General features: G+C 46.4%; 1 protein-coding gene across 1 annotated transcript in view; it reads left to right on the top strand.

The window, feature by feature from the left end:
• The window catches only part of LOC121709553 (roundabout homolog 2-like), a 163,801-nt gene that overhangs the window by 115,110 nt on the left and 26,191 nt on the right, over positions 1–22,500 (top strand). The window contains 14 exon segments of the mRNA XM_042093025.1: positions 2,975–3,111; positions 4,790–4,801; positions 5,604–5,728; positions 7,498–7,669; positions 9,227–9,432; positions 12,789–12,870; positions 13,186–13,351; positions 13,743–13,909; positions 14,385–14,506; positions 16,462–16,693; positions 20,691–20,770; positions 20,772–20,816; positions 21,056–21,181; positions 21,183–21,228. Coding sequence (XP_041948959.1) covers positions 2,975–3,111; positions 4,790–4,801; positions 5,604–5,728; positions 7,498–7,669; positions 9,227–9,432; positions 12,789–12,870; positions 13,186–13,351; positions 13,743–13,909; positions 14,385–14,506; positions 16,462–16,693; positions 20,691–20,770; positions 20,772–20,816; positions 21,056–21,181; positions 21,183–21,228 — 1,718 coding nt within the window.

Below are 22,500 nucleotides of genomic sequence, written 5' to 3' on the forward strand. Positions count from 1 at the left end.
CTAGTATCTTAGTGAAATGTATGGTGGGCGGGGCCAGGCTAGCACTTTGATGGAATCACAATAGTTAAAAAAAAAAAAAAGATATCCTATGGAAAAAAATATTTCAGATGAGAAATTCTCTTATCAGAGAGATAACATCCTTTACAAAGAACACATATCGGGGTTGCAGCTTTTTGGATAAACATCTGAAGCATATTAAACAGTACATTTACAGCTGGATAAACATTGTACATTTACAGCTGGATAAACATTCCTTTTGTATTAGTTATCAAAAAGATCAGGACCATATCCATGAACCAGTCAGTTTAATTTTTCGGCACGATCAATACCTTTCAAATTGTTTGTCTATGTAGAGTTTCACCTTCAACGCTTGTTTGTTTTTTAGAACACATTGAAATCAAAGCTGAGGTAAACAGGCACTCATCCTGTCTCGGCTAAACCATAGCCCTCATTCTTGATCCATGCTGTTGTTGTCAGGTTTTCATAGTAAGCGAATCACAAGTCCAACAGGAAATGTGAAATTGTAGTCTAGACAGTTGCAACGCAGCAAGCTGAAAGACATTTATCAACTGAAAAACAAATGTTTAACGACTGAAAACGAAAGTGTTTTGCATTATTTTTGCATTTGCAGAACCTGATTATCAGATTACCAAAAAAATAGCTCATGTATAGCACATTTTATCTGCCCAATCCTATAGCCTATGTTAAATGAGGTGTTACAGAAGGTCTAATGATACATTGCACTTGACCCTGTGATTTTAACCTACCTGTGGATCCCCAAGCTAATGTAACGCATCATGGCAGGCTACTCTTCCGGAAAGATCATGTCCATGAGGGACTGATGGCTCAGTCTGATGTGACACAAAGGATATGCTGGACATGAGAATGGTCAGAAGTGCTGACTGCTCTGATATGGCCGAGCCTGCAGTGTGTTTGTGTGTGTGTGTGTGTGTGTGTGTGTGTGTGTATGTCTGTATATATATGTGTGTGTGTGTGTGTATATATATATATATATATATATATATATATATATATATTATGGCATGTCGTTTAGGAAATATATATATGGATAAATCTGAATATATATATCAAACACCTGAATATACAAACATCTGAGGATTTTGATATATATATTCAGATTTTGATATATATTCTCAGGTTTTGATATATATATATATATATATTCAGACTGATATATATTCTCAGATTTTGATATATATATATATTCAGGTTTTTGATCTACGGTATATATTCAGATTCTGATATATATATATATTCAGACTTTCATTCCATATTGACATTAATTTCCTAAACGGCATGCCATAATATATATATATATATATATATATATATATATGTATATATATATGTGTGTGTGTGTGTGTAGTATGTGTGTGTGTGTACGCATGCGTGTGTGAGGCTGGTTAGTCTAACTGTTGAAACATGCCCTACTTCCAGTGCTGGCGTGCGTCGCTCCCCCATTCTCTGTGTGTAGCCCCCAGGGGGACACTGCTATATAGGTCAGAGATGGCGACGTGACTCCAGGTCTCCGCCAGGCTCTGGCCAGCGGTTACACCCTTCATCGATAGCCTCACAGTGTGGACACTCTCTCTCTCTCACTCTCTGTGTGTCACTCTCAGTGTGTCTATGCCTCTACACAGCGTGTGCGCGCGTGTGTGTGTGTGTGTGTGTGTGTGTGTGTGTGCATACAGTATGTGTGTGTGTGTGTATGTCTTGTCAGGGAGAGATTCTATGTGCTGATAAACTGCTTTCCTCCAACTTCAATCGTCATCTCCTTAGGGGTTAGAAGTCTTTTTTCCCCTGTGTCCTACACCCACCCTTCAGCACCGCTGAAGAAACATCCTCCACACAGTCAGACACACCACAGCTGGACTCTCTCCACACACACACAAACACACACACGCACACACACACGTCAAAAGTAGACAAAGAAATGAACAAACTTCGCCAGTTTGTTATTATTACCGCGGTCTATTAGCACGGCTTTCATAAACAGTGAGAGCTCCTCATTGTCTGCTGACTGCTCCAGTTTGTGTGGCGGGCGTGTGGGGTAATGGCTTTCTTATTTAACAAATTGAGAAGCAGAGAGGGCGTAATGAAGGTCTGGCGCCCCGCTTCCACACCGCCGTCCTCAGACACTATTAGCGGCTATGCTGTGATGCATAGCTTTATCTATATAAATTAGTCATTCATCAATGAGCCACTGCCCTCGCTCATCTGGAGGTGTGCCCCAGATATGCCAGATAAAAAGAGACTCTCTCTCTCTCTCTCTCTCTCTCTCTCTCTCCTCTCTCTCTCTCCTCTCTCTCTCTCTCTCTCTCTCTCTGTTCGCTTTCGCTGTATTTTTATGCCTCCCTCGCTCACTGTGTGTGCAAGTGTATGTATCTGTCTGTCTGTCTCTTTTTGTTTCAACAGTCACACACACACAAACACACACAGAGACACAAACACAAACACAAACACACACACACACACACACACACACACACACACACACACACACACACACACACACACACACACACACACACACACACACACACACACAGAGGGTGTCTCTTCATAAATATTGAAAGAGTGGAACAGTCAGGGTTCCAGCTGAAAGCACCTTTCATTTTGCCATGCCTTTCATCCCTGCATAATTGACAGTCCCTCCTCTCCTCTCCTCTCCTCTCCGCCGCGGCGCCCCCAGATCATCTTCATCCACCGCGCCGCCCGAAAGCTGTTAAAATCGTCATAAGCCCCCGCATGTTCGCCATCAGTTTGTTTTTCCCTCTTCCTATTCTCGTGCCGTTGGTGTGTGTGTGTGTGTGTGTGTGTGTGTGTGTTCAGGCGAAAGGGTCTCTTTGTTTTGTAATGTGTGGTGAAGTGTATTGTGGGAAGCTGGCTGTTAGTTTGTCATGCTAAAATGTCTCCTCAACCCCCTTCGCTGGTTTTGCTCTGCCCCTCTCAGGTACGAGGCTAAGTACGAGAAGGAGGACTTTGTGTTGCGGATTAAGAAGGTGACCGTGGGGGACCAGGGTGCCTTCACCTGCGTGGCGGAAAACCGGGTGGGCAAAGTGGAGGCGTCGGCCACACTCACCGTCCGAGGTCAGTGTACACAGGCGCCATTCACACCTGAAATATGACAACCTTGTAAAGCTAAACACAGATAAACAACATAACATAAACAACATAAGACAAACAAATACAATGTTTCCTAAAACAGGTATCTCCTGCAGTCAGTGGCAGGTGTCCTTCAGTAGCATATGTTGTTTAGTGGAAAACCCTCAATAACGAAACACAAACCCACACAAAAGCAGAAAAACACAACACAAGCAATCAGATATCAACTCCCTCACTCAGTAAGACATATCACAACAGAAATACACATAGGAATTAGCAGATGATGCTTTTTGTGTGCTATGTTTGCTGCAAAATGGCGGTTGGTTCGGTTCACCCTGGAGCAGCCAGTGTGTATCTGGGTTTCCAGTGCAGTGCCACCTGCTGCAGAGGCTCAGTGTGTGTGTGTGTGTGTGTGTGTGTGTGTGTGTGTGTGTGTGTGTGTGTGTGTGAGTGTGTGTGTCAGCCCGAGCTTTCAGCTTTATTGAGGGCCAGTTGATTTATCTCAGCTGGGCTTAGCTCTGTCTGCGGTGGCTCCCTACCCCCCAGCTGAGCGTGTGTCATTCCTCGCATGCTGGGGGTCCTAAGCTCCGATCAGTCACACACACACACATTTGAGAGCTCAGACAAACACACACACACACACACAGAAAATTCAGGTAGACCATGTCCTGACAAAGCAACACACAAACACACACACACACAGACACACACACACACACACACACAGTCTAGGTACACTGTGAACTCAGACAATCCAGGTAGACCATGACCTTACAAACACACACACAGACCCACACATTAAATCCGGGTGAAAGGTGAACTCACACCCCACACACCCACACACACACACACACACACACACACACACACACACACACACACGTACACACTCACACACACACACACACACACTGAAGGAGAGAAATAGACCTCCCTCCTGCTGAGTCGGAGAGATGAGGAGCTTAATAACAGTTCAGCTCTTCACCTGAACCCAGGCTCAACTTTTCAAAGTCCCTCATGCATTTAATCACAGAATCCCATCAGGACCTACTCAGCCTAGAGCTGTACAAGCAGGGGGCTTTGGACACGGGGGGGGGGGGGGGGGTGCAGACTGTGGAGGGCCTGATAGCATAGCTCTGACGCTTGATAGAATATAGTATGTCACATCACAGTCAATATGGATGTGCCTGTTACACTTTTTTATTTTTTTTATTTATTTGTTTATTTCCAGTAGTTTTCATACAGCGTGGTCATATATAAACTGGGTCACATGTTTTGGTGTCGTTCCCATGGCCTATGAATGTGCCAGTTATGATGTGTTAACCATCAGCTCTTATTTTGGAGTGTTGTACAATGTGTACTTTGTGCATATTTGAGGATTATTAAAGGAATAGTCCCGCAAATATGGCAAGTTTGGTGTCTGAATGGCTCTTCTATTATCCTGGATATATTTAGATATGAGTGCCATCCAATCGCCAAGGTGACCCTCCCACTCTTTCCCACAAAGTGCTCCTCTACCTTTCCTCTCGGTGGAGTTATGTGCCAGACACCACATGCACTCATTCATTCTGATTTTCATTTTTTTTTCTTTCCCTCTGTTCTGTTCCACTCCTCCTTTGTCTCATTCGTTCCCTCCTCACTCAATCCATTGTTCTGTCACCAGCCCGTCCAGTGGGTAAGTACCCATCCTTTTTTTCAAAGGCCAATCCCACTATGAATGTGCCGCAATAGCTGTTCACTGTCACATGTTCATTCAGTCAATCAGTCAACCACACACTCCCCTCACACGCACAAACTCAATCACTCACTCTCTCGCTCACATATTCGGACATAAAGTTTTTCATTCAGTCTTACACACTCACATGATCTCTCACTCACTCACTCACTCACTCACTTATTCTTCACTCACTCACTCACTCACTCACTCACTCACTCACTCACTCACTCTCTCACTCACTCACTGTCATGCACACACCTTATCTGTGTTTGAGTGCCACAGTCATTTGTGCACAAATACGAACCAGTGCACACAGCTTATGGCTTGGGGCACCAAGTAAAGTGTACACACACCTTTAGAGTGAGCTGCAAAACTGCATGACACACACCCTGCATGGCACACTGAGAAAAGTAGATAACCTACCAAATAATGATCCAGATTATTATTTATTGATATTTTTGTATCGTTTATTAGCTGTGCAACAAATAGGATTGGTTATGGAAAAGGATTGGGGTAAAAAGAACCTGAAACCTTGCTTGTTCCTTTATCTGACCTCCATAGACGACCCTGCTTGCACCAGTAGGTGAGATGCAGCTTGCTGAGATGTGCCTCTCACGGTTTGCATGTTAGTCATGTCCGGGCACACGCCTCTCCTCTCCCCAAACGTAGAGTCCGGTCAGGAATGACCAGTAGTGACCATCACACCTTTCAGAAAGCATGAGTGATAATGTGGTGCTCTATGTCACCTTTGACCTTACAGAAGCTCCCCAGTTTGTGGTGCGGCCACGGGACCAGATAGTGGCTCAGGGTCGCACGGCAACCTTCCCCTGCGAGACCAAAGGGAACCCGCAGCCCACCGTCTTCTGGCAAAGAGAGGGGAGCCAGGTAAGCAGTGTGTGTGTGTGTGTGTGTGTGTGTGTGTGTATCTGTATGTACAGTATGCTTATGTCTATTCAGAATCCTCTCTGTCTCTACATGTATGGATATGCAATCTGTAAAATAGCACATTACTGTAGTCCACACAAACAGGCATAATTATCTGACTGAAGAGCTGGCATCAAACTCCTCTGCCTCTCCAATCACTTCACACACTTGACACCGACTTCAAAACACCGTTCCGGTAAATCCGCAAGGCGTGTGTGTGTGTGTGTGTGTGTTAGCAGTGCCATGGGTCCTTTTTCCCGTCACGCCAGCGGATAATGAAGTGGTCATCACCGCCGTGTCGCCCGGGCTCTGGGGGTCATTTGTCAAACGCAAACATTAATTTAGCGCATTAGAGTCATTAGGTGTAATTGAATCGGGGCTAATGCCTATTCTCTCCTGTGCCGCAGTCACTTTGAGGAGTTTGGATGAGAGAGGATCTCATTAGAGGAGGCGTGGAGATGGCTATCCTGAGGTGGAGACGCCACGGTGGTTTCGAGCACGGCGCCAGGGGGCATTGTCATCAGCACTGTCATCATCATTGTCCACATCTTCATCTTCATCATCGTCTTTCACTCTCTGTATATCATCTGCCTGTCTTTTTCTTTCTCTGTTCTCTATGGCTCTCTGTATGTCTCCACCATCTTATCTCTCTCCCTCTTTCTTTCTCTCCCTCTCTTTCCCTCTCTCTATCTCTTTCGTTCACCTTACATGTTAATTATTGGATCCCCAGCAGATGAAAGAAGCCTCAGATGAATAGTGAAGGAGAGAATAGGGAGTGGCCCAGAAGAACTGCACACACACACACACACACACACACACACACACACACACACACACACACACACACACACACACACACACACACACACACACACACACACAGACACACACACACACACACACACACACACACACACACACACACACACACACACACACACACATACACACACTTTGAATCATGCACACTTGGAGCAAACTCCAGTGAAGTCTATGTAGCCACACAGTGACACATTAAAAGCATACCATTTTGACTTCTTTATATAATGCAGTTGTAGTTAGTAAAGTATGGAAACACCATGCTGTACGTTTTGTAAGGCATATGGTATGCATAGTGAAATCAAAGCATGATATGCTGATTATCCCTACATGCATAATGCTAAATAAGATAGAAACACGAGTAGGAAATTGATGACTTGGAGGAATGGCAAAATAAGAGCAGTAAAATTCATTTGGCTCCAAGAGTTGCTTCTATTTCTTTATCAGCAGCCATCAAAGCATCCACGTTCATTACAGATCCCTCCCGTCCGCCTGTGCAACGACTTGATTAGGATTAATCTAGCTCAAAAACCCCAGCGCTAGCAGCACACGACAGTAAGGACTTTGATCTGCCTCTGCCTCTGCCTCTGCTGCTGCTGTTGCTGCTTCTCTTCAGGCCTGTTGAGAAGGCTGCCGGTCCGTAATACATTCCTATGCAGTCGAATTGATTAGATCAAAATCTTCTTACCCACTCTGTTGCCTATTGGATTTCGAGAACATGAAAGATGAATTTTTTTTTTTTTTTTTTAAGAGTGAGCTATGCTTTCAGTGTTTTTCGTCATGCAGAGTTTTCTTTACTGCTTGCGTTGCATTCCTCTCTTGTGCGGCACTCTGCATAGAAGCTTTTGCGAGAGTACTGAATGCAAATGGGAGTGTCTCATCTATACCCCATCCTCTCTCCACTCCTGCAGAGTCTGCTGTTCCCCAGCCAGCCGTCTCAGCCAGACAGCCGCTCGTCTGTGTCCCCGAGCGGAGAGCTGACCATCAGCTCGGTGCAGCGCACTGACGCCGGCTACTACATCTGCCAGGCCCTCACCGTAGCAGGGAGCATCCTGGCCAAAGCCCTGCTGGAGGTGTCCGATGGTAAGAAACAACTGCCAATGCTGTTAAGCTGTACTGGGTTTGTGTTTACTGTCATAATGGTAAAGGAATGTTGGAGTGCATATTTTATGCACTTTCAAAACTCTTTCCTGCATATGTCTCACAAAATACACACACACACACACACACACACACACACACACACACACACACACACACATATGAGTAGGGGTACACACTCACAGTTCATACATGTACAGCACAGCTTATGTAAATTTCCGCACACAACCTATAAGCGCCGATAATAGCAGCCAATAAAGCACACGGCAGCAGCGGGGAAACGCACTCGAACAACTTTTTCATTTCGCCGAGGTGAACGCGGTGAGCGGCTCGGCAAATCAATCACGCGGACGGCCCGGGCATCGCATCTCATCAGTAGTTGGCGGCCGGGGCCTGGGAAGACAGGGACATGGGGGAAAAAAGAGTGAGAACTGTCAAATTAACACTCTCCCGCGGACATCGAGACATACATTTACACCCACTTCTCACCACGGGGAGAAAAAAAAAAACAAAGTATCATTATCTTAAGTGCTCGATGGCTGCCAAGCGGGAGCTGTTTTCTACTTCCTTTTCATTCGATTCTTGGCCTCCACTCTCTCGGACATTATTGAATTAACATCTGTTCAAGGTCCTTTTTTCCCTCCAAAGATGGAAAGCTTTGGCCTCAAAGCGGGGATTGCTTGATAGCTGTGCATATAAATTGAGTGGTATGGGTGAGCAAAAATGGAGGGGGGGGGGGGGGGGGGGGGGGGGGGGGTGTCAGTGAGGAAAGGCCGAGTGGCTGGAAAGATGGCTTAATTCGGACCAGCTGAAGATAATGCAGCAACATATGTACACACTCTGAAAGATTAACTAGATTCCACTATAGACGCCACTACAGCGCCAACGAGGAGAGCTCTGTCGCTATGAGCAGCCAACATTCCGCAGGGGGTGTTAGTACTTGAAGGAAGGTTAGAAAAGCGCACGGAGGAAAATTGCAGCCATCGAGGCAGGTTAAGTTATTGTCATTATCCCAATCTTAAAGAGAGCCTGTTGTGAAGATAAACAGAGCGAGAAAGAGAGAGAGAGAGGGGAGGATAAAGAGAGAAAGAGAGAGGGAGAGAATAGAAAGAGGAGAGGGTGTGAATGTGTTGAGAGGTGCCACGAAGAAGCCGCGCTAATTAGGCCCCTCGGCGAGGCGGGTTTTAATCCACACCTTGTAATTAGCGATCGGAGGTGTGATGTAATGGCACGAGCGGGCAGTCATCAACAGCAGCCTCCCCCTGCACGGCTCGTTATTAAAAACAGGTACCCGCGCTCAAAACAGATCAATCACACAGCACACCTCGGGTAAGCGCAGGTGGCGGTGGGGTTGGTCACGGCGCGCCACTTTGCCAAAACGCTCTAATTGCCAAGGTCCAGGGAAGGTCAGTGAGTCTGAGACAAGGTAGCCTCTGTGTGGGTCCGCGGCTGATGATAAGGGTGACAGGGACAATGATGATGCCATGCCTCACCCACCTCTGCTCCTCTTTCCCCCCCTCTCCCCCCACTTCCCCATAGCGAATAAGGACCGGCCCCCGCCCATCATCCGGCAGGGACCGGCCAATCAGACGCTGGCGGTGGATGGCGTGGCGGTGCTGGGGTGCCAGGCGTGGGGGGACCCCGAGCCCACAGTGACCTGGCTGAAGGATGGGGTCAGCCTGCTGGGCAAGGACCCCCGCATGTCCCTGCTGGAGCCCGGCAGTCTGCAGATCAGAGGCACCAAGGTGGGTCTGTGTGTGTTGTATAAATAGCACACACACACACACACACACACACACACACACACACACACACACACACACACACACACACACACACAGACACACAGACACACACAGGCTTAGGGAAGGGATTGAGCCGGCTATAAAATGCAACGCACAGGTTGGAAAAGGTTCTAGGTGCCATTAGACAAACAGACAAACATAGACAAACAGTTCTATTCAGTTTACAGTTGCAGAACTTCATTTGAACGACAATTCACTGTTTTGAGTTACAAAAAAACCTCGGCAAATGTTTTGGATTAGTAAAAATGCATTAGTCCAACTGTGCATGCTCAAAAAAAGATGGTAAGCATGTGCCCAACTAGGCACATGCCACTAAATTTATCAGCTCTAGGAGAGATGTGTTTTTGGTTATCACTGCCAGGGCAATTTGTCAAATAGTCATGCACAATATTTGCAAAGCGAGGCATTACTTGGATAATAATTAAACACATTGTGCGCCCTCTTCTTAGTCAAGGGAGATAATGTGGAAACCTGCCAGCTTGACCAGATTGAATTTTATCTCGCAATATGTTCAATTCAGCACCAACAAATTAGCATTACAAAAACAAGAAGCCCCACAGATTTTTGCATCAGCATTCAAGAATCCATAAGACCCAGGTGTGAGGGCTTCCACTAGCCGCGGTGGCGAGTGCATTTACATTCACATTTTCCAAGGGTACTCCTCAATGACCTTGGACTCTATTGTTATGCTTATAGGGTGTCCTGCTGTTTTGCCAAAATGAGTTTTGTAAGGAACGTACGATTTTTATGTGTTGTAGGAGATAGCTTATTGAAACGTCGGAAGATTCCTTTGTATGTTGGACTCATAGACAGGTTTTATGAAGGCAGGTTCATAAGATTGTCTCGAGCTTTAGGGAAAGTATTGTTAGTTCACAAGCACATATTCTCTCATTTGTGCATGTACTTTTCTTCTGTTTCATATTGCATTGTTTACTTGACACTGAGGGATTTTCAGTAGCATACAATACATGTACATTGCATGCAATATACACACACAGAAGTGAGAATGTGTGATACTGATGTGTGTGTGTGTGTGTGTGCACGCATGCGCGTGTGTATGTGTGTGTCTTTATGTGGGCACACTATAAATGTAAGAGCAGTTTGTAACCCACTCAAACATGCATACACGCACACACACACACACACATGCACACACATACGCACAGGCACACGGACACGGATGGACACAAACACACACACACACACACACACACACACACACACACACACACACACACACACACACCACATGCACAAGTACGCACAAAATGCACTGTCTTTTGTCTGCTGTCAGTTAGGCTTAATTTAGATGGACAAAAGCAGTCAGGCTGCTTCTGAAGATGAATAGCTGGAGTATTGATTTTTATAAATGGCTTAATGCTGTCACTTACCAGGAGAGCTTCCCTCCACCTTCCCTCTCCCCACCCTGCCTGCCCTCCCTTCTGACAGAAGCTGGGCTTTCACTCAAGACCAGGGCTATGGGAATACTATATGAGAGTATGAGAGTGAGTGAGTGTGTGTGTGTGTGTGTGTGTGTGCGCGCGTGCGTGCGTGCGTGCGTGCGTGCACAGTACATGCTTTGATCAGTGTGGCCACTGTAGCGATGTGTCAGTTGCTCAGTTGTGTGGGCTTCATATCAGTTCTCTTTGCCCATGTCAGGTCAACTTACATCAGCTGAGTCTGATCCGAGTGGAGGGACTGTCGGTATCACAGAGATGAAACCTCACAGCCAGAGACAGCTACAGCTTTAACGGCTTTAAGAGAAAACAGGAGAATGAGGACGAGAAAGAGGGAAACAGAGAGAGAGAGAGAGATTATGGGAAAGTGGAGGAGAGGGTCAGATAACGAGGGAGAGAAAGAGTGTGTGTGTGCCAAGCATTAATGTCAGAGAGAGAGAGAGAGAGAAAGAGAGAGAGAGAGAGAGAGAGAGAGAGAGAGAGAGAGAGAGAGAATCAAGTGTTAACAGATGCTATTGTTGGAGCAACCTACGCTAAGTAGATTATCATGTCACTCTTCCAGCTTCTTCATATTGATGGTGATGGGGTGAAGAGTACTAAATGAAATTTATTAAGAAAATTAACGTCAGCACTTTCGAGGGACACATGCTGTTAAGTCTCTGTTCTATTTTTTCCTCTCACCCCACCCTACCCTCTCACTCTCTTAATCACCCCATCTCCCTCTCTCTCCCTCTCTCTCCCTCTCACTCACTCTCACGTCCTTCCTCATTCTCTCCTTCTTTCCTTCCCTCTCTCTCTCTTTCTTTATCAATCACCTCCTCTCCCTTTCACACTCTCTTTCTTTTTCTCAGCTCTCTCTCTGTCTCTCTCCCAACCACTCTCTACCATTTCTCTCACTCTTTCTCTCTCTCTTTCTCCCTCTCTCTCACTCTGTCTGTCGCTCCATCTTTCTCTCTCTCTCCTCTCTCTCTCTCTCCCTCACTCCCCATCCCTGTGAAAGCTGACTCAGGCTGTGAGAGGTTAATGCATTTTCCCTGTACTTCATCATCTGAGCTGCTTCCGTCGCCGGGCTGCAGTTGGCATGTAAAAGGGCAGTAGGGATGGAGGTTAGGATGGGGGCCAGACACACACACACACACACACACACACATATAAGTACACTCACTCACACACTCGCACACACACGCACACACGCACACACACACACACACACACACACACGCACTCCCCCCCCCCCCCCCCCCCCCCCACTGTGTCTCTGCTTGGCATTTTGGGCCATACATTTTGCCTCCCAGTTAATTGCCCGAGATCAAATGGCCTGAAGGGGGCTGCCCTGATAAAGGCCTGCATCATGTGCCCTCTTGCCAAGGCCTTCATGGCTGTGCTGCAGTTTGCGGTCTGTTGGTAAAGTGAGCGAGTTAATTCGTTCGCTGGCTAGTTTGTTAATGGATTGATCGCCTCAGTGGTTCAGGGCCATGGTGGGAAGCTTCCTACTGAGGATGGTCAATGCAGGGATGCTGTTCATTTCACAAATCAGTTCCTACCGCGTCTGGTTGGTGCAGTCATTTATGGAGCTTTCATTGTTTAATATGCATAGCATAGTGCTGTTCCGATTGGCTGATGTGTTGAGTAAGGGGCTTGATTGCTGTGAGGCATGTGTTACTGTAATTGGAAGAGCTGTGGTTGGGTGTTGTGATTAAATGAATGTTGTCTTGATTGGTTGATATGTTGTCTTGTGGGAGAGTTTACAGCCTGAGTGCTGTTTTGATTGGTCTAAATGGCCTGTAGCTCAGTCATTTATCCGTTTGATTGGCTGATCGCCGCTCTCTCCCTTGCCAGCTCTCTGACTCAGGCCTGTACACTTGCCTGGCAACCAGCTCTACAGGGGAAACCTCATGGAGCGCCTTCCTGGACGTGCGAGGTACGCCAGCACAGATAATGTTCTCAACAGAAAAATTCAAATAAATCAATACTGCTGTAAAAAAGTACTTACTTAACTCAGTAGGTATGGTTCAATATTTATGGAGTACACATATGATGTAATGATTAAAAGTAGTATGTGTTCACTCTGAGTGCCTTTGGATAAAATAATCTTCTAGTTGCTAGTTTTTATGTAAAGTTGTGTACTGTTTTTGTGACAAGCTCTATATACTTCTACAAATGTACTGATACTAAATGTATACTAATAAAAAAAGTACCGAATGTAAATTTGTGCTCTCTGTCCATCCTCATCCAGAATCCAGTGAGCTGCCAGACTCAGTCTCCCACAATGCATCTGCCCTGCCAGGGCCTCCCTCCAAGCCAGAGGTCACTGATGTCACCAAGAGCAGTGTCTCGTTGTCGTGGCAACCGGGGCCCGAGGACGGCTCCCAAATTTCCTCCTATGTCATAGAAGCCTTCGGGTACGTCTGAGCGCACACGCACAGACACGCACCCAGAGCTATTATAGTGGATGTCCTTCAGCAGGGCTTAGACAGATGCAGGCTTTTAAAAGGCCATTAGGGGTTACTTCAGCTGAGGCCTGAAGGAGACATGGAGCTATTCATTCAGTTGTTTTATCTGCAGAATTCAGCAGTTGTTTTTAACAGCATGGATTGGTTTAATTGCTACTATTATCCAAGTCCTATACTGTAAAGGCCACAACTCTGATGAGTTTAATGTGATGTATGATATAAGTGTGTATGGAATATAACAGCATATCTTAAGCAGTGCCAGTAGCCCAGGGGGGTCGGACTGGAGTGAGTTAGCTACTGCACATTGCTGATGTTCTGTCTCCTACTTCTCCCTCTGCAGGCAGCTCGTGAGTAACAGCTGGCAGACTGTGGCGGACCATGTGAAGAGCACCCAGTTCACGGTGAAGGACCTGCGGCCTAACACTGTGTACCTGTTCATCATTCGTGCTGTGAACGCCCAGGGCTTGGGAGACCCCAGCCCCATGTCCGACCCTGTCCGCACTAAAGGTACCTTCCCCTGACCACACCCACGGGAACCTTGCCTTCTCCATCAGCATCAGTGATGCATGATAATCACTCATCATTATTCATTATTATGACGTTTATCATCAATGCTGGGCTAATACACATGACTAGAGTCTGAAAGTCATGTTTGATACTGTAGATTACATTATTAGTAAATGAATATTTTATACAGACAGTCATCAATACTTGATAGGTTAATCAAAGAACTAAATTATGATTCACTCAGTATGGCAATAATAATCTATTGTATGTAATGAATCTGTATAATTGTATGTTGAATAATGATTATACCACATACTGTACGTTTGTACATATACTCCTTATCTGTGATCATCTTTAATATGTTTAATATGTTACTTGATTAAGCATATTGTGGACATAGAATTCATTGTGATTTCAGAGCTAGTCTATGATGGTGATACAAAGATAATGCTAATGCTAACTGTCCATGCTGCAGACATCAGCCCTCCTGTGCAGGGTGTGGACCACCGGCGCGTGCAGCAGGAGCTGGGGGACGTGGTGGTCAACATGCACAACCCCGTGGTGCTCAGCTCCACCTCTGTGCGCGTCACCTGGACGGTGAGTAGCTCTCGGGACAGTGACAGTCCATGCTAAGAGGACAAAATATGTCTTTGGTTTGACTTTGGTGCAAGTGGGAGTGTAGTTTAGATCTGGATGGACCAATTTAAATATAAAGTAAAATATTTATTTTATAGAACTCTGAGCAGTGGATAATGCCTTGTGAAGAAATATATTCTATGTCTGAGTCTGATACATTATTCTCAGTGTGACCAATCAGTTTATGTATCTTCCATGTGCTGCATTTTGAGTTTCCAGAAGCTTCTGTTTTGTATGTTTCTGCAGAATTGCAGATAATTTGTTTTCCATCCCGTTGTAGGGGACAGAGAGAGAGAGGGATAGAGAGAGAGAGAGAGAGAGAGAGAGAGAAAGAAGGAGAAAGGGAAACTGAAGCTAACTTTAGACAAGTGGACAGGACACCACGCGACAGCTGGCACATCATTAATCTCCGATCGTTTAGGGTGACGCCTGAATTAAGACAAATGTTTTTCCCAGGAACAAATAGATCACCATTAGCCCAACATGTTGTGCTCCCTCCTTTGGAAGCTGTGTGCAGTCAGCTCTTTATCTAAAGCCCGCTATGCTTTCCCCCACTCTCTCCCATTTTTTTCTCTCACTTTTTTTGGCAGGGTGTCCCATCTGCTTTCTCTAGAGTGTTATTTAATGACGAAAAAGCCCCTTCACACACACTTGCACACGCACACACACACACACACACATGCACACACAGACTTGCACACACACATGCACACACACACTTGCACACGCACACGCACACACACATACACATACACATACACACACACACACACACACAGACACACACACCATATGCTAGAGTGTGGCATGCACCAGCAGCTAGATGACAGTTTAATATTATTTTCTGTTTGTGTTGGGAGACTGTGTGCTGGGCCTCAGTATGAAGGATGAGCCCTTTTGTTTGAACATGTCGCCCAGTGGCCGACCTATTCGCCACGCTGACTTACAAAATAAACAACCCGCCGCCCGCTCCACTGGATCTCCGGTTATTTTGTCTCCCTGTGGCGTTAATGATTTTGTTTTTCACCATTTTCCCTCTGTGAGCTTCAAAAAAACAGTCAAAATGTCAGCCATTTTGAGCCATATCCCTCATAGTGTACCATTTTTCAGCTGTTATCAAAATTAGTTAGTGTGTCTCCATTATCAACCTCAGCTACAAGTGGATAGGGTATGAGATAAAAGCTTTACACAGTAACTGGTGTTCCATTGGTCAGCCAAAGTAAACCAAAGACACACACACACACACACACACACACACACACACACACACACACACACACACACACACACACACAGCTCTAGTCCGTATTAGTGCATATCTGAAAGCTGAAAACTCCACTGGAGTCCAATCAGTTATATTACAGAGAGGAGGGAGGGGAGGTGAGTGGATGGGGTTTGAGGGGGGGGGGGGGGGTGCTCAAAGCTTTTAGGCTCCCGGTTCATTCCATTAATGAAATCCAAACACACCCTGGTGCTGGGCACGCGCACGGTGGCCGCTGATTTATTTGGACGGGGCTGACGGTAAACAGCTGCTTTATTTCGCCTATAAAAGCTTTCACTTGCTTGGGCCCCTGTTAACAAGGCATTACGGAGAGTTATGCCGCACCCCACCCTCCGGCCACCCTTCAGCCAGAGGAGAGCAGCTACACCTTGTGGGGGTGGGGGCGGTGGAGGTCTTAAGGCAGAGGGGCCTCTCTGTGTGTTTTACACAAGCTGTTTGAAACAGGTGTCAGCAGATGTAGTGTTTGTTATGCCAGCCGTTTCAGAGAGGTTGCATAAGCTTTATATGCTTTACCTAAACAGGTGGACGGGTTGTTTTTGTTTTTTTTTTTCCACCAAAAATGGGTAATTTGTATGCATTCATGCCAAATCACATGATTAAATCCAATCTGGTGTAATCTCTTTCATATCTGCAGGTGGAGAAGCCCTCGCAGTTTATTCAAGGTTACAGGGTTTTGTATAGGCAAACGTCTGGGCTACCCTCTCCCGGGGCCTGGCAGAGTCAAGACCTGAAGGTCCCCTCTGAGCGTGACATTACTCTGTTGGGCCTGAAGAAGGGCGTGGTGTACGAGATCAAGGTTCGCCCGTACTTCTACGAGTTCCAGGGAGCCGACAGCGAATCCATGACAGCTCGCACCAATGAGGAAGGTGAGTCGCCTCTCTGGAAAAAAACCTGACATCAGAAACATTTTCCATGTTTTAAATTGAACCACATTTCAGTTGGATAACTACCCAATTAGGATAACAATCACTGTAGCTAATTATACCAAACATAATGCAGACATGCCCAGTTGAATCCCATGCAAATTGCCTGGGCATATTAATTTTCATGGATATACACACACACACACACACACACACACACACACACACACACACACACACACACACACACACACACGCACACACACACAATCACACAATAGAAACCCACACAAAGCTTGGACTAATCCAGAGCAGCTCCCAGCCCAGCCCAGTGAATGCCCAGTGAATGCACACATTTCTCCCTTGGACCAGAGCCACCTCTGACCTTGGCAGCGGTAGCCCCCCCCCCCCCCCCTCCCCCCCCGCCCTCCTCTGCCCAGTTGGGGCTCCTGTACAGGACGCTGCTGGCCACCTCCCTCCCATTCTCTCTCTCTCTCTCTCCCACTCTCTCTCTCTCTCTCTCTCTTTCTCTCTCTCTCTCTCTTTCTCCCACTCTCCCTCTCTCCCACTCTCTCTCTCTCACACTCTCTCTCCCACTCTCTCTCTCTCTCTCTCTCTCCCTCTCTCCCTGTGGGCTGGAGAGAGCCAGAGGCCCCCTGCTGTAGTGCTTTGATGGCTGTGAGGGCTGAGCTGCACCAGTGGGCATCCACAGGAGGGGGTGGGGAGGGAGGGAGGGAGGGAGGGAGGGAGGGGGTGTCTCTTTGAGCTTGCCCAGGACAGAGGTCCCTCTGAGGGCCTGGCCTTGCTTTGAGAGTGGGGGGTTGGAGCTCAGGTTGGTCAGGCTTTTGTCTCTCTTCCTCCCTGAGAGACCCTTAAGAGGTATGTGTGTCAGTCATTGCTGACAACACAGACAACACCATTATGTATGTATCTTTCTTTATCTTTATCTGGTTTGTCTTCTGGTCACACGCACACACACACACACACACTCATGCAAAGATACACACACACACACACACACTCATGCAAAGATACACAAAGAAAACAAATAAGCGCATGAACACACTCTCTGGCTCTCAGTCACACTTAATAAATTAAATGACTCAAACACACACACACACACATACACACACTAGACATCTAGGGACACCTATCCCTTAACATGAATCAGCTCCTGACCGGTGTGGACCCGTGTCCTCTCCGCAGTGTCCTAGATGTTTATGTGGAGGCGTCCCTAGAGGTCTAGGGATGGAGCTGGGTGCCAGACCAGTGTAGCGCTTAGCACACTCAACCCCAGTGTAGTGGGTCACCCATCCAGAGCCAGAGATATGTCACACAACTAATGGCCTTATTAGCATCCCCTTCATCACTGGGCATGCCTGTGAGAGGCTTTCACTTAGATCACACATGCATGATTCAGTCTACTGCAGCATGTACTCAAAATCAGCGTTTACAGTGTGTGTGTGTGGGGGGGGGTGGGGGGGTGGGGGGGGATTTACATTTATATGTATCTGTTCATCTCCACAAAGTGGTTTGAGTGTGTTTAAATTTGCAATTGAATGCATGGGGTGTTTGCACATGTGTGGTGAGTGTGCTTGTGTGTGTGTGTGTGTGTGTGTGTGTGTGTGTGTGTGTGTGTGTGTGTGTGTGTGTGTGTGTGTGTGTGTGTGTGTGTGTGTGTGTCTGTGTGTTTGTGTGTGTATGTGTGTGTTTGTGTGTGCCTGTATGTGTGCTTAAGTACATGTGTGGTGGAATGTTAGGTGCTGTAATATTAATGCAGTGTCACTGACTGCGCTAAGTCTCCTTTGATTGCGAGGACATGGTGTGGCAGCGTAGTGTAATGCTGATGGAAGCCACAGAGATGGAACGGCATGGAACCCAATTAGAGCATCCCCTTGTGTGATGCTGAAAAGGTTATGTCTTCATTGAGCATGATGTGTGCCTTTGATGGCATACATTGTTGATGGCTCCAGCAGTAGTTAATGTCAGGATGCTCTTCACTAGGGAGGTTCACTCTTTCATGACCCTTAGAGATCACGCTGTGCAACACCAGGGCTTTGGCTCTCCCAGCTGAAGCAAGAAGGTGGAGGAGCCGTGAGTGTAGTGACGGAGGTATGCATGGGTGGGTGGATAGGAGATGGGGGCATCGTCCAGTAAGAAATGCATGGGTGGGTGGATAGGAGATGGGGGCATCGTCCAGTAAGAAATGCATGGGTGATGAGGGCACAGAGAGAAAGAAAGGAATGAGAGAGAGAAAAAAGACAGACGACAGTATAATTGCTCGGCCGGTGGTCCTTCGGTCATGGTGTTCTTCACAAGGCCCATTTGGTGGTAGTTGGCGTTATTTAACATGGAGGATGGGGTGCGCTGAGACCGGGTCTCCGTCAGACCAGCGGCAGCCAGGCATGACTAACAATGTCTCAGGGTCATGGAGGTCACTGTGCCATGATTCAAATATGCTCTTCCACTATGGTGGAGCCTACAGTAGTCATTTATGTTTCATGGCTGTATTCAGAAATTCCATGATGTCTCTATAGGGGGGTTTGCAGCTGAAGTCAGCCAGGCTATGGCGGGGTCACAGGTTCACTGTCTTGGCAGCTGCTGCTACTGTAATGTAAACTGTCACTAGTGGAAGTATCTAGTGTGCCAGTGGAATTCACATGCCAACACGTATACCATCAGGATTTGCACTAGCACAACATGCCCCCACCCCCTTTTGGGGACTTCATGTTGATTTGTATCCTTTCACCATTCTATAATGTTTTATGTTCATTATAATATTATTCTGATTTAACTCAATTTTAATACGTTTTTTTTTTTAATATATTTAATTTACAATGCTGTCAAACCTACAACAACAACAACTTGCATTTATATAGCACTTTTCAAGGAACCCAATGCGCTTTACAGTGAAGGGGGAACCAGAGAGGGTTAAAGCAGAGCTTTGGGGGAACCTCACTAACCACCAATGTGTAGCGCCCACCTGGGTGATGCACGGCAGCCATTATGCGCCAGAACGCTCACCACACACCAGCTTGAGGTGGACAGTGAGGGAATGACCTATAGCATCTGTAGCCCGTTGATTGAGTTGTCTCTCTGTATAATGTGCTTTGCACCAAACCACTACATGTTCTTCTTAGAGAGTGAAGCATTTATAGAGAGGCCCATAAGTTCTCTCTGCCCTGAGCCTTTGGCTGCCTCCATCTGTCTGCATGTTTGCGTTGCGCGAGAGGAGCTTGCTCACATAGGCATATGTGCTTTAGCCGTGCGGCTGAACTCCACTCCGCTCCATGCTGCTCCGCCTCACTGCTTCCTGAGACGTCTGCTCGCTCCACTGGTGTCGCCGCGCTGAGGAAGTCTTTATTGCAGCGCTGTGTAGGACTGTAATTGCTTTAGTGTACTCCAGATTGCACACACACATGCATGCGCACACACGCAAACACACACACACACACACACACACACACACACACACACACACACACGTTCTGATGTGTGTACTCTCTCTCTCTCTCTCTCTCTCTCTCTCTCTCACACTTACATACACACACAAAGACACACACACACACAAAGACACACACACACACACACACACACACAGAGACACACACACACACACACAGACACACGTAACTCTAGTCCGGGTTAGAGCATATCTTACTCACACAATCATTATTATATTATTATCATATTATATGCACAATCTAATGTGATACTATTAGAATATTATACTATTAGATTGTGGTTTAATGGAGTTAAGTTATTAAAGTTATTACATCATTAGGAAGTTATTGCATGTAAGGTTAACCCAATAATATAACTGGGAGCTTATGACAATAATGGCTTTTCTGTAATGTACATTTTTGGCAGAATTGTTTATTGGGAGTTATTATGTTACTAATTACACATAAGTAAATAATTGCATTATGTGGTCCTGCACTGTCTGTAATGTCCTTCTGCTCCCTCCTTTCTTCCCCACCCCACCCAACCCCACCCCCAGCCCCCAGTGCCCCTCCCCAGCAGGTGACGGTGATGACGGTGGGCAGCCACAACAGCACCTCCATCAGCATCTCCTGGGACCCCCCCGCCCACTGACCACCAGAACGGCATCATACAGGAGTACAAGGTAACCAGCTCACAGATATCCCTCCTTGACCGCACCCAGATAATAATACTACTACTACTAATAATAATAATAATGATAATAATAATAATAATAATAATAATAATAATAATACTAAAATTATACTAAATAATACTAACCACAAATGAGATCTCTAATTAGCGAGATAATTTTGAAAGCCATTCTGAAAACCACACCTATTTCTTCTCTTCTGTCTTCTCCTCTGTTGTTTCTTGGGTTAGATCTGGTGTCTGGGCAATGAGAGCCGTTTCCATGTGAACAAGACGGTTGACGCGGCCATCCGCTCGGTGGTTTTGGGTGGACTCCAGACAGGGGTGCAGTACCGAGTGGAGGTGGCCGCCGGGACCTAGCGCTGGTGTTGGGGTGAGGAGTGACCCCCAGCCCATCATCATTGGTAAGAGAGGGGCTCTGTGTGTGTGTGTGTGTGTGTGTGTGTGTGTGTGTGTGTGTTTGAGTTATGGTTTGTGGATTTTTTAGGTTGAGTTGTGATCAATATTTACTCTTCTGCCTGGTAGTCTTATGGACAGCTGCTTTTCATTTGCAGCCTTTTGTTTGTGTATAGTGTGAGTGCGTGTGTGTGTGTGTGAACGTGTGTGTGTGAACGTGTACATTCTTGTGTACGCCTGTGTGTATGTTTCTGTATTGGATTTATTGGACCACGGTCCAAGGACACGTGGAAAGATGAGTTGAAGAAAGGAGAGAGGGAGAGATGCAGAGAAGGAAGGATGAGAGAGAGAGATGCAGAGAAGAAAGGATTAGAGAGAGAGATGCAGAGAAGAAAGGATGAGAGAGAGAGATGCAGAGAAGAAAGGATGAGAGAGAGAGAGATGCAGAGAAGAAAGGATGAGAGAGAGATGCAGAGAAGGAAGGAGGAGAGGGAGAGATGCAGAGAAGAAAGGAGGAGAGAGAGAGATGCAGAGAAGAAAGGATGAGAGAGAGAGAGATGCAGAGAAGGAAGGAGGAGAGGGAGAGATGAAGAGAAGAAAGGAGGAGAGAGAGATGCAGAGAAGAAAGGAGGAGAGAGAGATGCAGAGAAGGAAGGAGGAGAGGGAGAGATGCAGAGAAGAAAGGAGGAGAGAGAGAGAGATGCAGAGAAGGAAGGAGGAGAGGGAGAGATGCAGAGAAGAAAGGATGAGAGAGAGAGAGATGCAGAGAAGAAAGGAGGAGAGGGAGAGATGCAGAGAAAGGGAGACATTGATCCAGGAGTCTGAGAAAAACAATGGAGATGGACTCATGCAAGGAAGAACAGTGCTACAGTATGGGAATAAGACAAATACCAGAAGAGGGAGAAAATAAGACGGCTGAGGAAGTAAACGAGAGATGTGAAGAGAGAGTGAGAAATAGAGAATCTTCTCTTGGATGCTTCTGGTCATTTATCTGCACAAAGGGAAAACAGAGGGATTCATCAGCGAGAGTCAGAGAGACGCCGTGAGAATCATTTATCAGATTCAGACTCTCGGGAAAGAGAACTTCCTGCCTCACCAAGCTTTACACGTGTACTCCTGCAGGCTAGTTGAGTTTTCCAAATCAAGCTCTTTTTCCCACTTATGTGTTTCTTCTTCACCCCCCCCCCACCTTTCATAGTGATCAATCGCAACGAAAAAAAAAGCAATGGAATTTCATTTAACATACTGTCCAGCATCATTGTGCAGAACGCTGTCGGCCA

This window comes from Alosa sapidissima, chromosome 5, assembly GCF_018492685.1.
Source record: "Alosa sapidissima isolate fAloSap1 chromosome 5, fAloSap1.pri, whole genome shotgun sequence".
Lineage (NCBI taxonomy): Eukaryota > Metazoa > Chordata > Actinopteri > Clupeiformes > Clupeidae > Alosa > Alosa sapidissima.